At 46.2% G+C, this 14,196-nt stretch overlaps 1 protein-coding gene across 2 annotated transcripts in view; it reads right to left on the reverse strand.

Moving 5' to 3' along the window:
- Window positions 1-10,224: 10,224 nt before the first annotated feature.
- The window catches only part of LOC121678352 (vitellogenin-like), a 69,220-nt gene continuing 65,248 nt past the window's right edge, over window positions 10,225-14,196 (reverse strand). Inside the window, exons 20-34 of one of the 2 annotated variants that reach the window (XM_042057818.1) lie at window positions 13,961-14,099; window positions 13,654-13,858; window positions 13,303-13,565; window positions 13,149-13,193; window positions 12,958-13,041; window positions 12,638-12,844; window positions 12,401-12,543; window positions 12,160-12,298; window positions 11,780-11,909; window positions 11,470-11,653; window positions 11,291-11,385; window positions 11,097-11,191; window positions 10,841-11,006; window positions 10,590-10,751; window positions 10,225-10,425 (exon numbers count right to left, since the gene is read on the reverse strand). In XM_042057818.1, coding sequence (XP_041913752.1) covers window positions 10,319-10,425; window positions 10,590-10,751; window positions 10,841-11,006; window positions 11,097-11,191; window positions 11,291-11,385; window positions 11,470-11,653; window positions 11,780-11,909; window positions 12,160-12,298; window positions 12,401-12,543; window positions 12,638-12,844; window positions 12,958-13,041; window positions 13,149-13,193; window positions 13,303-13,565; window positions 13,654-13,858; window positions 13,961-14,099 — 2,164 coding nt within the window. In that variant the 3' untranslated portion in view covers window positions 10,225-10,318. The remainder of the gene's footprint in view (window positions 10,426-10,589; window positions 10,752-10,840; window positions 11,007-11,096; window positions 11,192-11,290; window positions 11,386-11,469; window positions 11,654-11,779; window positions 11,910-12,159; window positions 12,299-12,400; window positions 12,544-12,637; window positions 12,845-12,957; window positions 13,042-13,148; window positions 13,194-13,302; window positions 13,566-13,653; window positions 13,859-13,960; window positions 14,100-14,196) is intronic. The other variant, XM_042057817.1, reaches the window with a different exon arrangement.

Genomic DNA, 14,196 nt, shown 5'->3' on the forward strand with positions numbered 1-14,196 from the left:
TTGGGTTGCCAGTCCTGTTATCTGTACTCCTGTCGGGGAACATTCAATTTGGAGTCTTAGGTTGCATAGCGCATCCCGTCCCAATAGGTTGACGGGTGTGTGTTCTGCTATTAAGACTGGTATCTAGATTTCCTTGTCTTCTATTTGGATCGATACTGGAGCCGTCATTGGAATTAGCTGCGTTTTTCCCGAAAAACCCACTGTCTTCATAAACTTTCCTGAAGACCTGGGGAGGTGTTGGGCATCTTTTGGGTGAAGGCAAGTATACGTTGCCCCTGTGTCCACTAAACATTTGACTTCCATGCCCTCGATTAGAACCTGCAGCATCGGTTCTGCGTCAGCTCCCCTTGTCAGGGCGGGGAACTGACCCTCCCCTGGGTTTTCTGGGCCTCGTCAATGCCAGTTTCCCCCGTAAGGGGAGACTGGGCCAGAGGGTGCCTGCATTTGCTGGGGAGCTCCCCCCTGCATTTGTCCTTGATTCGCCTGTCCTCCTTGGTTGTTCGGGCCTCTGGCTTTTGTCGGGCAGTCCCTGGAGATGTGTCCTGTTCCTCCCCACATCCAACATTGAATGCTGTTTCCTTGACTCTGCTGGCCCTGGTATTGTCCTCTTCCGTAGCCTCCTCTGCCTTGTCCTCCTCTTCCCGAACAGGATCCTCCTCTTCCTCTTGGCTGATACCATTGTTGTCCCTGTTGCTGTTGTTGTGGGGGTCCATATGACCCCTGTTGCCATGTCTGCATCATGGGCTGCACCGGTTGTGGTTGTATCATTACTGGTTGTTGCACCGTGGGTTGTTGGATCACTGGTTGCTGCGGTTGCGGGACAGGAGCTGCAGTGGGCATCACTGGAGCTTAGGTGGCTGCCCTCTTTGCCCCCTTTGCCTCTTGGAGTTGCACATGGGTCAGTTTTCTTGTAGCCTCTTTTTCTTGTTGCTCCTCCCTGTCTCTTCCTTGCCTGTACAGGGTCACGTGGTGTACTACTGCCAACCTGAATTCCTCTTTAGGCATAACTGCTATGCGCCAGTCGCTTTCCAACTGCGTCCTTACTTCCCTTGGCAGTGCTTCCATGACCGCTCTCCTGAACTGCATGGTGGCGGGGCCTGAATCCTCTGGCCTTTGCTCCATCCTTATGGTCCACTCCTGTGCTGCCTTTTCCACGAAGGCTGCGGGATTATCACTATCCTTGAGTTTCTCTATCCAGACGGCCGAGGGGCTGTACTGGTTAGGGTATGCTGCCCGTAAGGCCTTCCACACACAAGGTCGGATTCTGTCGAAACACCAGGCGTCCCGCTTGGCGTCCGTCATCAGGTACCCTAGGCCTTCTTTGTCCAGCACGGCCTCCGTGTCTGCTTTTCCCAATATCAGACTGAGCAAACACTTCATGTTTCCCACTGCCAAGTCTCGGCCTTGAGTTTCCGATTCCAGCTTGTTTATTCACCGACCCGCACCCTCGTGCAGGACAGGGAGTCGTGCGATGAGACCGCTCACATCCGAGTGAGCCCACGGCTGGTAGTGGGCCCCTCCACCTTTAGTTATCAGTGGTGCCATTACAGCCGTATCCGACTCCTCCGAGATGGCCCCCCTTTTTGCCTTCTCTTTTTGTACTCTCTCCCTCTCTTTTTGTACTCTCCCTCTCCCCTCCTTTTCTAACTTCTCCAACTCCTTCTTGTTCTCCTTCAGGCCTTTTTTGACCTCTCCTTCAATTTCGTTGAGTCCCTTTCGTACTCCTTTTCTGATTTCATCCAGGCCTTTCTCAACGCCTTTCTTCATTCTGTTGATTCCAGTCAGTTGAACAGTCCTGAGGCAAGTACGCTGGGTGGAATCATTATTGGGCACATCTTTGCTCGTTCTCCACACTCCCGGTTCTTTTGCAGGTGGGTGGTTACACCCCTTTTCCCATTGTATGTCCTCTTGCAGTGGGGGCATACCGAGGGGTCCGCATCCCCTGTGGCCTGCTGCTCCCTCTGGAGCTCGTCCTCAAGGCTCTGGAGCACCTCTTGCAGCAGTTGTTCTGTTTCCGGCCGCCCAGTGCCCATATCTGTAAGGTCACCCAGCTGTTCCTCCTCTTCTTCCGAGTCGTTCTGGCTGCTTTCATCATCCGTAATTGCTACCCCTTCTTGTGCCATCCCTGCGCTGGGGCTCACCTTGGGAGACAGCAGGCATGACCTTTCTCTTCTGCTTCTCCGGTTAATTGTGCCGAAGGTTTCCTTCAGGAGTTTTCTATACTCTTCCTCCAGCATGTCCTTAGTTTTACAGGAGGGGCCCTGCTTCTTGTCGGACCTTTTCTGTGAAAGACCTCTCGCTGGCCTCTTCCTTTTCCCTCGCTTCCTGTTGTTTTCTCAATTTCTCTTCTCTTCTGGAGTTTTCCTCGAATTGTTTCTTCAGCCCCTTTTGGGCCATTCTGATCTCACTTTGCATCAGGATCCCCCTTATTTCGTCCTGCATCTCCCTGATGAATTTCCTACATTCTTCTCTGTATTCAGTATGCTCGGGGGTGCTGTTCTTGCCTCCTTCCCCACTTATCCACATTCCCATTTCTTCCAGTCCCTTGAGTGTTCCTTCCGTCAGGGCCTTTTGTTCTGACTCAAGTTCTTTGGCAGCTTTTAGCTTCTGTACGGTCCGTTCTATCTTAGCTGCCTTCTCATCGTTCCATTTCTCAACTTTTCGTTCAGCTTCCCGCTTCTCTTGGTGCATTTCTTTGATCCGCCTGGTTGCATCCTCTATCTCCCCCTCGCAGGTCTGGATATGCTTCATGAGCCTTTGCCACAAGTCCTTGCATTCCTCTGTCACAGGTTCCTTGCCTGCCTGTGATCTTGCTTCTGCCAGTCCTTCCAGAGCCACTCTTCCTTTTTTCTCTTTCTCCTTTTCTTCCATTGCTTCCTCCCATTCTTCCATGATCGTTTTCAAGCAGTACCACAGATCTACGCATCTCTCCCTCTGTACCTCTTCTTCTTTGTCCAGGGCCTGCTTCGTTCCTTGATTCTTCTCCCCTAGTCCTGAGTTGCTCATGAGGAGTTCGTCGTCTTTCCAGTGCTCACTTCTGGCCATCTCGTATTTTTCCGCCACCTTTTCCTCCGTGTCCCCTACGGTCCAGCCCTGTCCTGCGCCTTCCAGAGGGTGTTCAGGGAATGCTGGTTTGGCGGGGGATGTTGATGTTAGATCGATGAGGGATGATGTCGATCGCATCGATGCCGGTCGGGGTGGTGGTGGCTCCGGCTGGGGGTTAGCCTGTTCCCTTCTGATCCTTTTCACTTCCTTCAGTACTTCTGCGCAGGTCCCTTCTAGCGTGATCCCCTTCACCACCAGTGGGGCCTGTACTGCCAGATGCACCGCCGGGGTCTGTGATCCATACAACGGTGCCTGTATTGCCAGGGCCCGTGGGACCCTTTCTTCCAAACGTCGGATTATGTCCCGCACATTGTCTTCCTCTCGTGGCATCTCTGGGTATAGCTTGCCCTTCTCCGCATATGGAGGTGGACGCGGCTCTTCCATGGGTGGAGCCCCTGGTTCTGGTGCTTGGGTCAAGGTATCCACTTCCCTTCCTGTAGGCTGCAGCTGGGGGCATTTCTCCGTAATGGGTGACGAGGGTGGCGTCTCATCCTGGTCAACCTTCTGCTTCCTCTTTCTCTCAGCTATCTTGGCGAAGGCCTCCAGGGTGTTCAGCTCCCGTGTCCTCTTCTCCTGTCTTCGCGTGCTCCTGTCATAGCCCTTGTAGTTCATGATTTTCTCCTTCATCTGGGCGAGTATTGTCGAATTGAAGGATCCCTCCTTTGGCCATGCTGTGTGGTCTCCTTTTGTATCTTAAGAACCATTTATGGTTGATGCTCTTTATGTCTTTCTCAGCAATGGCATTCTCCTTCACTACTTCCTCCAGGGGTGTCATTACTCTGGTCGCCATTTTCTTTAGAGGTCGGCATCTTCAGTGAACTGGTAGGTTTTATTGCCCCACAGAGACCTGAAGTAGTTTTCTTCAAACTCCTTCGCCTCTTCTTCCCCACGCCAGCACTTAAGAGAGTCCTCCCTGTCCTGCCTCTCTCTCTCCCTCTGGCACCTGTCCGGGTCTTTTTCTTCCCAGTCCAGTCGGAGGTCGCTTACCGTATATAGTATAGTGTCCCTCACTTCTCCCCAATCTTTGAGGACAGTATTCAGTTCAGCTCTTCCTCCTTCGAGTACCTCCCCTTTATCGCTTATGGCACTCACGCTCCACCCTCTGTTTCCGCTTTTGGCGACCCTTATTGTCCACGTCTCTTTTATCTTGGGGCCGCCAGATGTGGCTCCCTCTTCACTCCCGGCTGCTTGGGGCTGTGGTCCCTCCGGTTCTTTCTTCGGCAGAGCAGATGGGGTCAGCTCATACACCAGGTTAAGCGTGGCCTTCTCGTCTATTTCGTCCCGATATCTGCACCTGAAAGGGAACCTGCACCCACTGGGGAATCGCCCTACGTACCCCACTTGTTCCTGGTTCTCTCGGTCCCTTACGCTTATCTCCCAGTCGTGTTCACCGTACTCGTGAATATCTATGGTCCAGATCACGTCTTGTTGCTGATGTTCCATATACTCTCAAAACCTTTCCTGGGCCTACCCAATGGGCTCCTGAGCTTTTGCTAATCTGATGTATCACTATCGTCACTCCTTGTGTCCATAGGCGTCCCTAACTCTAACGGGTAAGCTTTCCCTATCAGATATTCTACTTTCTCTAGTAGCTCTGTATAACTATGGCACCGATATGCTCCGTTCACAAGACCCTCTCGGTTTCTTGTAAATATGCACCACTTATTATCCTGCCGTTGAATGAAAGTGATATGCCACTTACTTTCTAAGTTCATTCGCTATTTGTGGGCATTACTCTGTTTATTCTCTCTAATTCCTGCTTTTGCTTTAGCATTATAACTATCCTTACTATTTTACCAACGCTATTGTATCAGTGGGGGCTTTGAGTTCTTACCTTTTCTTTTCAATAGTATTTCTTCACTCAAAATTACCTTTTAGCCTTTTATTTTGTTTTTTACAAAGTACATTTATTGCCTTTATTTTCTCTTTATTTTATTGAGGCAGGTACAAAACTTTCAATTTAAGCAAAGTTAGCGGATTACAAGTTTTTTGCTAAGCAGTTATTGTGGAGTTTATTCAGCTAAGCAGTTATTATAGAGGCCTTGCAGTAGTACCTCCCCCTTCTATTTTCCTAGCTTTTTATCTATAATCCCTATTTGTCCTTCTCCTTCTTGTAGCTGGGGAATCTCTTCTAAACTTGCGCTTTCTGCCCTCAGATGGGGCAAAGAGCTGGTCAACCACCGGCCTTGTGTTCACCCCTACAAACTTTCCTACCTGTTCTATCACTGTCTGCAGGGCCAGTGGCGCTATGCGGGTACCTAACCTTGAGTGGGTTCCTCCGTATTTGTCAAATTGGTCAATATGAACTGAATATTTATCTCTATTGCTCCCTTCCTTGTTCCAGAAAACTGATATGGACAAAGACTCTTTCATAAAACTGGTCAGCCTATCTCTGTCTCGACCAACTATTTCTCTTATTTCCCGTCCTATGTCCTGTACTGACTGGGGCTCAATCGGGCCGTGAACCTCCTCCTGTTGAGGCACAGTTGGACTGTAGCCTGGACTATCCCAGGGGTTGGTTGGGCTGTAGCTTGTAGAGGGCGGTGGGCTATATCTGGGGGAGGTTGGGCTGTTGACTATACGGAATGGACTAGGGATTAGCTGGTGGGACACGGTGTTATCTGGATGGGGAGTTGGAGCTCTCACTAGACCCAATTGACCTGACTCCTGGCGCTCCTCCTCTTCGGACCCTAGGCTACTATAGTTTGTCTCTGGTGGGGCACCGCCTTCCCCCTGTTCAATGTCTGTCTCTACCTCTCCCACGCTACTGCTTGGAGTGAACTCTTCTGGGGAGTCTGTGTCAGGCTCTCCCTCACCTGAATCGTCAGAGACTTCAAGGTGGTAGAGGACTTGCCCTTGGGGCCCTGGTTTATCGTCCCTCACAACCCTAAGCTTGGGTACTGCTGCTTCAACAGGGGGCTCGGGGGGGGGGGGGTATCTGCATAAACCTCCAACAACTGCAACAACCTTCTTATGTTCAGACTATGGTTAGTTTGCAGACTTCTTATGAATATTGCAGCTGCAGCTTCTACAATATGAGTTCGACGTCTGTCTGTCAGTGTGACGATCCTCCTTCCCTCGCCGAGCTCCTCTACCTCAAATGTGTGTGTGTACTTGTCTCGCATCTATTGTGGGCCCATGCCCAGGCAACAAAACAGAACACAACGGCGCACACTCAACTTTTACAGAAACAACAACAGATTATGATAAAATATATTTTGTTCATTACCCCTTTTTCCGGACAGTTTTACACATTTAACTCACAGCTAGTATTGCAGTTTACCTATTAACCCGTTCTTCTCTCTGAAACACACAAATATTTTAGGGCAGCCCGCGCTCCCTTTGCACAAAATATTATTTTAGTTTTCTCCTTGAAAAATAGATTTCCTCCTTGGAAATTAAAACACTACTTTAGCTTTCTCCTTGAAAACTAAATTTCCTCCTTGGAAATTATTACATGGCCATTTCACTCAGTTTTCTCCTTGAAAACTATTTTTTACAAAACACTTTTAAGATCAACAGTACAACCCAATCTCTGTCTTGTGTCTCCACTATTCTTTTGAGGATTCAGGTTAACACCCCTTCCCGGCCTACCCACCGACTCCCACAGTACAGCTCTCCTAATAATAAGCAAAACGCTTACCTTTTTCGGGCCCTGAGAGCTGCACTGGAGAAGTCTGCTTCACCCGGGACGGAACTGCTTCCCTTGTTGAATCCTTTCAAATCTCGGTGGGACCTCCAGATCTGTCGTGGAAAAACTATCCACTTTCCCGAACCTCCAATCCAACTAGCACTCTGATGTCAAAGACCCGAAGGAGAACACCAAGACGAGAGAAGCTGAAGACTGTTGATCCTTTATTCACCGTATTGCAGTGATAATACAATCCAAACAGCGTCAGGACTGGACCGTCAGGCAATAGAGTGATGAGTGGCAGCTGCTACCCCGATGAGATCTGATCTGAGTGTGCCTGAGCTCTTTCTTTTATGCTCTCAGGGGCCTGGGAGGCATTCCTATCCTCAGGAACGTCACCAGGCCCTTTTTAGCCAATCAGAACGTTTTGGGACTTGAGATATTGATGGAAAACCCTTCTCATTTAAACATTAAAAAAATGTGTGTTACTAGGCAGAATACATGTGACCAGGTCCTATGTGTAATCTGTTGCCAGGCAGAGTATGCGTTTGTTTTGGTTCTATGTGTACTTTCACTTTTGGTTCTGCCTCCTTTTCTTGTAAACCCCTCCACTTCTTCTAAGCCCTGTTTGGTTTTACTTTCACTGCCATTCCTCCTCAGTTTCACTCTTAGTCTGACCGCTCAGTCTCATGACTTCCAGTAAATGTTGCATAACAGTTGCATAAACAATATCCTTATATAAGATGGAATGTTTCTAATAAACCAGCATACACACACACACACAAGTTATTATGTCTAGATAAAATCACCACATATGCTATATCTTTTTCTTCTTTTTTTTAGTTTATTTTTCTTTCATCCGATAATAGCCTGCTGCAAATTAACAGACAGAAGCACGGCAGGGCACGCCCCAAATGAAAATGAATGAATGGAACCTCGCTTCTCGCGTCAGTCAGGAAAAACACTGTTGACCAAGTCACGATGATCAGCTATCAGTGTGTGATGTTTAGCCTAGGCTGAATGTAATCTTAGGTAATGTCATGTCATGTATGAGAACTAATATTGCCGGGCAATACTACATTGAAATAGCGGCGGCCATGTCTCCTGGCATTTTGGTGTTAAAGTTAACGTTAGTTTGCTTTGCATGTGAACATGATGTGACTTGCGATGTATGACACGAAGCAGTAGCCTAACATTCCCTTGAACTAAAATTAGTATTACGAATAATTTAGATATTCAAAATCATATAGCAAATTATAGCCTAATGACATACTACAATTATAGCCTTATGATATATTACAAAAAAAAGTCGAGTCCTCGACGAGTCGTCGCGAGTGCGAATGCACGAGTTCGAGTCCAAGTTCGAGTCATTCAGTGTTCAAGTCCAAGTCAAGTCACGAGTCTCTAAATTTAGCTAATGACTCGAGTTCGAGTCTCGGACTCGAGTACTACAACACTGCTGTGCAGAGTTAGGTCAACTTGGAAAGTGTTTCTAGTTGCCTGTTGGTAAGGAACAGCCGTAGCTTACACCTGCAGGAGCGCATGCTTGGGCGCCTGTATTGCGAACACATTTCCACGAATCACAGATGTGTTGATGACATAAATTAGGAAATATTAGAGGACTCAATGAGACAAACTGCATGCCGATTCCATTTAACCCAAATGCCCCAGCAGCAGCACGGGAGAGGAGAGCTTATCTGACAGATCTGCATTGTCTATAGTATCGTAATGTTAGATTACATTGCAAAAATATCACCATGCATTCATAAGCTCGTGATTCAGTGAGAGTGATCCCAAAACATCGGAAAGTGACATTTCTGTATTACATTTTGTCAACAGGAAAAATCAATAGCAAACTGTTCACAACTGACTATAGCACTGTGAACCGTTCCTGGTTGTGCCTCCAAATCCGCCATCATAATAGCAATCCGCTATGGAACAAGCGTGCCTGTTGTTAAAGGGAATGTGAGATGACGCTCTGATTGGTTTATTGTACGTTACGCCCAAACCACACCCATGAATAATGTAACTGCTACAGACCACCCCATTTTAGATTTGCGTCGTGCGCAACAGTCAATATTCCGCCAGTAAAATAGAGACAGCGCCCAAGATCCGCCCACAAAGCGATTTGCGCGAAGTCAATTGCGTTAAAGTGCAAGATATAGCCCTAAATGTTTGCAAAATCCCGATGTAAATGGAACATTTTTCCAAGATTTGGAACTGTTTGTCTCAAGGAGAAGTATGAACCTTTAATTTAACTGTGTTAAAATTGCAAGGGTTCCCTAACAAATGCCTTAAAGTGACAGGCACTCAATTAGACCACCACCCCCCCAACCCCGTTGTCCAAGTCAGCCACTGCCACAAATTGAATCCAGTTGTGTGGGAAACACTGAACATTCACACCCAACTTCTGTCATAGCTCTCTAATTTATAAAATAAATCAGTGAAACAGTATCCTGATAAACAAGTAGCATTTTAATGCCTCCGTCATGTTTCATATTTGGTAAATAAACCACAGGGAAACGTTAACTGCTGCCATTGGTCAATTCCTCTGTAGCCTGACAAATCTTATAAGAAGGATTTTTGATTTTCAAAAGCGTTCACCCGTCTCAGCCGTTACAGCCAAACAAAATCCGTAGCCGCAAAACAGGAAGTAGGTCAGATCTCAGGAACGCTTTCACGTATCGATACCAAACTTGGTGCATAGACTCGGGACCCCATCCTGAGGACACACAGTGAATTTGGTGACATTCAACCACTAGGGGGGTGCTAGAGTTACAGGAACTTAGCTCATATCTAGCGACACTTTCATTTCTCAAAACAAAACTTGGTACAGGGACTCGGGACTCCATTGTGAGGACACATATAATTTGGTGCCCTTTGACCTAGGAGTCGCTGCAACTAGCAAAAATGTGTTTTGGCATTTCGGATGTATATTAATGCATGTAACCTTTGACCTGTACGCCCAATTTTGAAAATTAGCCACTGTTAGAATTCTTTGATTATGCCAGGTTCAACGTAACATATTCCACTGTCGCTCACGTTAGTGACCGCACCAGAGCAAGCACACTTTTGCAGTTCCTCGCAAATGCAGTCTAGTTTAGACAGCGAGTTGTTAATTAAACACTCAAAGGGACCATAGTTTGCTGGGTGCTACACATTGATGGTTGTTAAGTTACCTCTTTACTGTAAAGTGCTTTGTGTGCCTTGAAAAGCGTTATATATGCAATGCTTTTTGCCATAGTCATTAAGCGCAGGGCTAGGTAGATTTGGGTGCCATCAGCTTAGCTATTTTAGTAAATCAAGTTGATTTTGATGATTTTTCCAAGTGGTAGCATATTAAGAATAATACAAATTAATAAAAAAAATATTGCTTTTTAGTTGTTTTTTTTGTGTTAATGTAATTGTACCTTACATTTAGTAGCAGTGTTTTCGATTGTATCAGCAAATGTGTTATCTAATTTCAAGAAAGTTCCAAGAGACAAATGCAAGTTGCTGATGTTGATTTTATTTCAGTTTCATACATACAGATGATTGGATACTGAGAATGTTTAACAAATCTCAAGTTTAAATCATAACATTCTATGCACACCGAGCGTTGCACTGGCAGTCCATATGTGCCTCTGCAGTCTCCCTCAGGTCCACACTCTTCTGAGAGATGTTGCTCAGATCCACAGAGCGGCTGTAATCTGAAGAGGAGAAAGGAGACGTCATGTCAGATAAACTTGTTCACAAATAAAACTAAAAGGTTACCCAACTCATTCAGAAATAAGCTGATGGATATCTGTGAGTAACCCCAGAAGTCCCAAACCCATGTTTTTGAGTACGCATCCTAACAGTAATATATCCTTACCAGCAGGGAGACAGTGGAATGCAACGGTGACAGGCATGGTCTTCACTGGGAGGCAACCAGGCAGACAACGCAGCACTGGCTCCACAGAGTAGCATTTAGACTCCTGGCCATCCACAATCAGCTGCTTCTCCAGCTTGACAGATTCATGCTTCAGACGGCACTCTAGAGCAAACACAAAGATGTTTCGGCACGTTACAGCATATAGGAAAGACAGAGACAGAAGACAGAGGACGGGGAAGTGTCTTTCTTACGAGTGCTGTCGCGGCAGCTCTCAGCGGGAAGCACCCAGGAGTGGACCAAGCTGACTGAGCTCTTGGTCTGGTAGCCGCTGGGTGTGGAGTACTCCTGTCTGGTCTCTCCGTCAGCTTTACCACAAACACCACAAGTCTGGCCCTTCATCCAGTCTGCAACATTGACCTGAAAGACACAGTTATACTGAAGTCTCACTTCTGTTGTGTTTCTTAAAAATCTAACCATCGATGTAAAAGCAATTCAGGCTGTGTTTACCCTCAATGTGTCCTTGCCGAAGTAAACCTCCTGAAGACCAAGGCGAGGAGCATGAAGTGACAGGCCCTGAGCTTTCTGTCTAATCTGAATGGGGGCTAAAACCAAAAACATTGTTATATAACACTGTATTGGGAAAAACACTGTGGGATCAATGGAAAAGTAAAGTTTTAGTTTAAGTAAGGTGCCCAGTTTACCTGACGGGTGTTGGTAGGGAAGATTGGAAATAGGAACCACCACACCGTTAACCTTTACTAGCACATCACTGCCAGTAGGGTACAGGTCAACATCCCTACAGAAAGCCATAGCAAAAGGTCAGCATTCTTAGCTACATCATCATGATATAATGGGTTACTCACTACTGTTGAATACTTACATATCAGCAATCTTCACGTTCATGTGGTTCTGTGCGGTGACCTCATCCTTCTTCAACAGGACCATGAACTTAAGCTCTGGAGTACAGTCCTGAGCCAGCACTTGGTAGCAGGAGATTGGCATCTCATTCTTGTACTTCCTGTTGTTGAATGTGGTCAGAGTGTCCTGGATCATGCTACACTGAGCTGAAACAAATTATCACCTTGATCAAGATTCCATTTATAAATGCCGCCAAAGGGGAAATATCCAAAACACTTTCAATAGGCACTGTAAGTTTACAAAACATATTGTCCTCTGAAATGTATACCTACCAGAGGAAGCCTCAGCATACAGGAAATGAATCTGCTCAAGGATGTTCTCCTCGGGAATGACCTGGATAGTAGCATCAGCACCAATTGGCAGGGCAATGGGAAGAGGCAAGGCCAGTTTGGAGAGAGTCATCTGGACACATAAAACACAATCAGTGATTAATACTCACTCATTTGGCTGACACTTTTATCCAAAGCGACTTACACATGTCAGTTCTTACAAGGGCCAGTCTACCCAGAATAAACTTAAGTGCCTTGCTCAAAGTCACAACAGTGGCAGCCGGGAATTTAACCCTCAACTTTTCTGCCTACTGCATGCCAGCTCCTTGACCACTACACTACCACCGCCTTACAGTTTGAAAGAATCATTTGGCGATATTTACCTGTGGCAGTTTCATAATGACATCCACTGTCCTTTCAGTGGGGATGGCAACGGTCAGTTCCATTTCTTTTTCGCTGTTCTCGGCTTTGTTGACAGTGATCCCAGCCATAAGGGCAGCATTAGGGATGTACTTAGCCAGCCTGGGTGGTCACAGTAAATACAAAGTATAAATACAGACTGAAAATGGATATAAAGAGAATGGATATTAACCTTTAAAAAAACTCTGATTAATGACAAAGTACCTGGTTGCATAGGTAGTGACAATGGTAGGGATCTTCACCCACTCCAGCTCCAGACGGGCAGCTGGGCTTGCACCAAGGAGACCAGCTTCTGCCTTCAAAATGGTGGTGTATTCTTGGCACTCAGCTCCCCATGAAACCTTAGTCTGACGACACATAAGTTACTATTAAATATCTAAATTAATAATTTCTTACTCTCAGTTAGCCATAAATGAAAGTGACAATGAGACATAGTCGCACCATGACTTTGTGCTTGCTCAGAACAACACCATCAGCACACATCTTCCAGTTGTCAGTCTCAGCCAGAGCAGAGATGACGATCTGCAGTCTGAAGTTGGTCTTGTCAAGATAGGCAGCAGCCTGGTATCCCAGCAGCTTCTCGTCAGTTCTCACAGCGCGGAAGATGGCCACCACAGCAGGAGCGACAGCATTACCTAGGAACTGATTCTAAATGTGTGGATTGAAAATGATGTGTTGAAAGTACACATCATTTATTTACACCTGGTCCCAAATTGCCATCCAGTATAAAGGTTTAGGCTGTGCCATTCTATGGAACTCACCTGTTGGTAAATGGCTTCAAAGCTGGATGCACTACTTCCACTGCTTCTGAGGTTCTGAGCGGAGATTCCTTGAGAGACCAGGTACTGATATCCAATCACAATTGTTGAAGTTAGATATGTTTTACAGTCTTGTATTTTACAGTAAGATATTTTGAGCTTTTCATTACAACAGCAGAAAGTTGTTTAAATACCTGGTTGTTGTGGAATTTCTTGAATGGGTATTGCTTGAGGGAGGCCTATGGAGCAGTAAAAGAAAGTGAAGCAAATCGCTTCGATTGTATTGAATATCATACCTTCAATTCTGACACATTAGAATATATACATTGTGATATGGTCCAAACTGACCTTTGACATGCGGGAGCTGGATGAGCTGGAGCTGGAGGAGCTCAACAAACTGCTGATGCCAAACATGCTGGAGCTGAGCAAGCTGCTTGAGCTGGAAGAGCTGTTTCTCAGAGCAGGCTCAAGGATCTTCTTCAGTTTAGCAATGATGGTTTTGCCCTCGGCGGTTTGCTCATCAATGATGTTGATTTCCTTCAGGAGCTTCTCTGCAGCCTTGGGTCCAATTTGAACTTCAGCCTCCAGTCTCTCAATAGCTGGGCCATCAGCTGTTTGAAAGTAATAGATTAGTAAAACATTTGTAACATGGAAACGTATATATATTTTCTGGAAATGTATTTGAAGGAAATATATTACCTGGTTTCACAGCAACCAAAACGGCGTGTTCTCCAATGAGGTTGAGGAGAGGAATATCCTTGATGAAGGCAGTGTTGCTAGAGGTGACTTCAAAACATCCTTTGATTCCAATGAAAGCAGCTGGCACACAAATGGTCTTGTGGAATGGTACACCGGCCCTCAGTTGAGGTACCAGGTCTGAGTAAATGATCTCGGAGGACTGGGACTAGACGGGTGACAATAATAACTGTTTAGATTACTGAACAAGATGTTAGGACCTGATTGAGTTGACTAAGGATTTCAATCAGGAAGATTTCAGTGGACTTACTGCACTGCGAGAAGTAGAAGACATCGGAGAGGCAAACCTCTCAGTGGACCTCAGCTGTGTAGCAACAAGCGGCACCATGGGTGTGATTCTCTCAGCTGCAAGGTCCTCAATGTTACGGGCAATAGCCAGGGTCTCAACGCTAGTTACAAATGAATAAGAGTAAATTACATAGAAATACAAAACATTATACACTCTTAAATCGAATGTGTTGACCCTATCTGGACACAAAGATGTGT

Source organism: Alosa sapidissima, chromosome 12, assembly GCF_018492685.1.
Source record: "Alosa sapidissima isolate fAloSap1 chromosome 12, fAloSap1.pri, whole genome shotgun sequence".
Lineage (NCBI taxonomy): Eukaryota > Metazoa > Chordata > Actinopteri > Clupeiformes > Clupeidae > Alosa > Alosa sapidissima.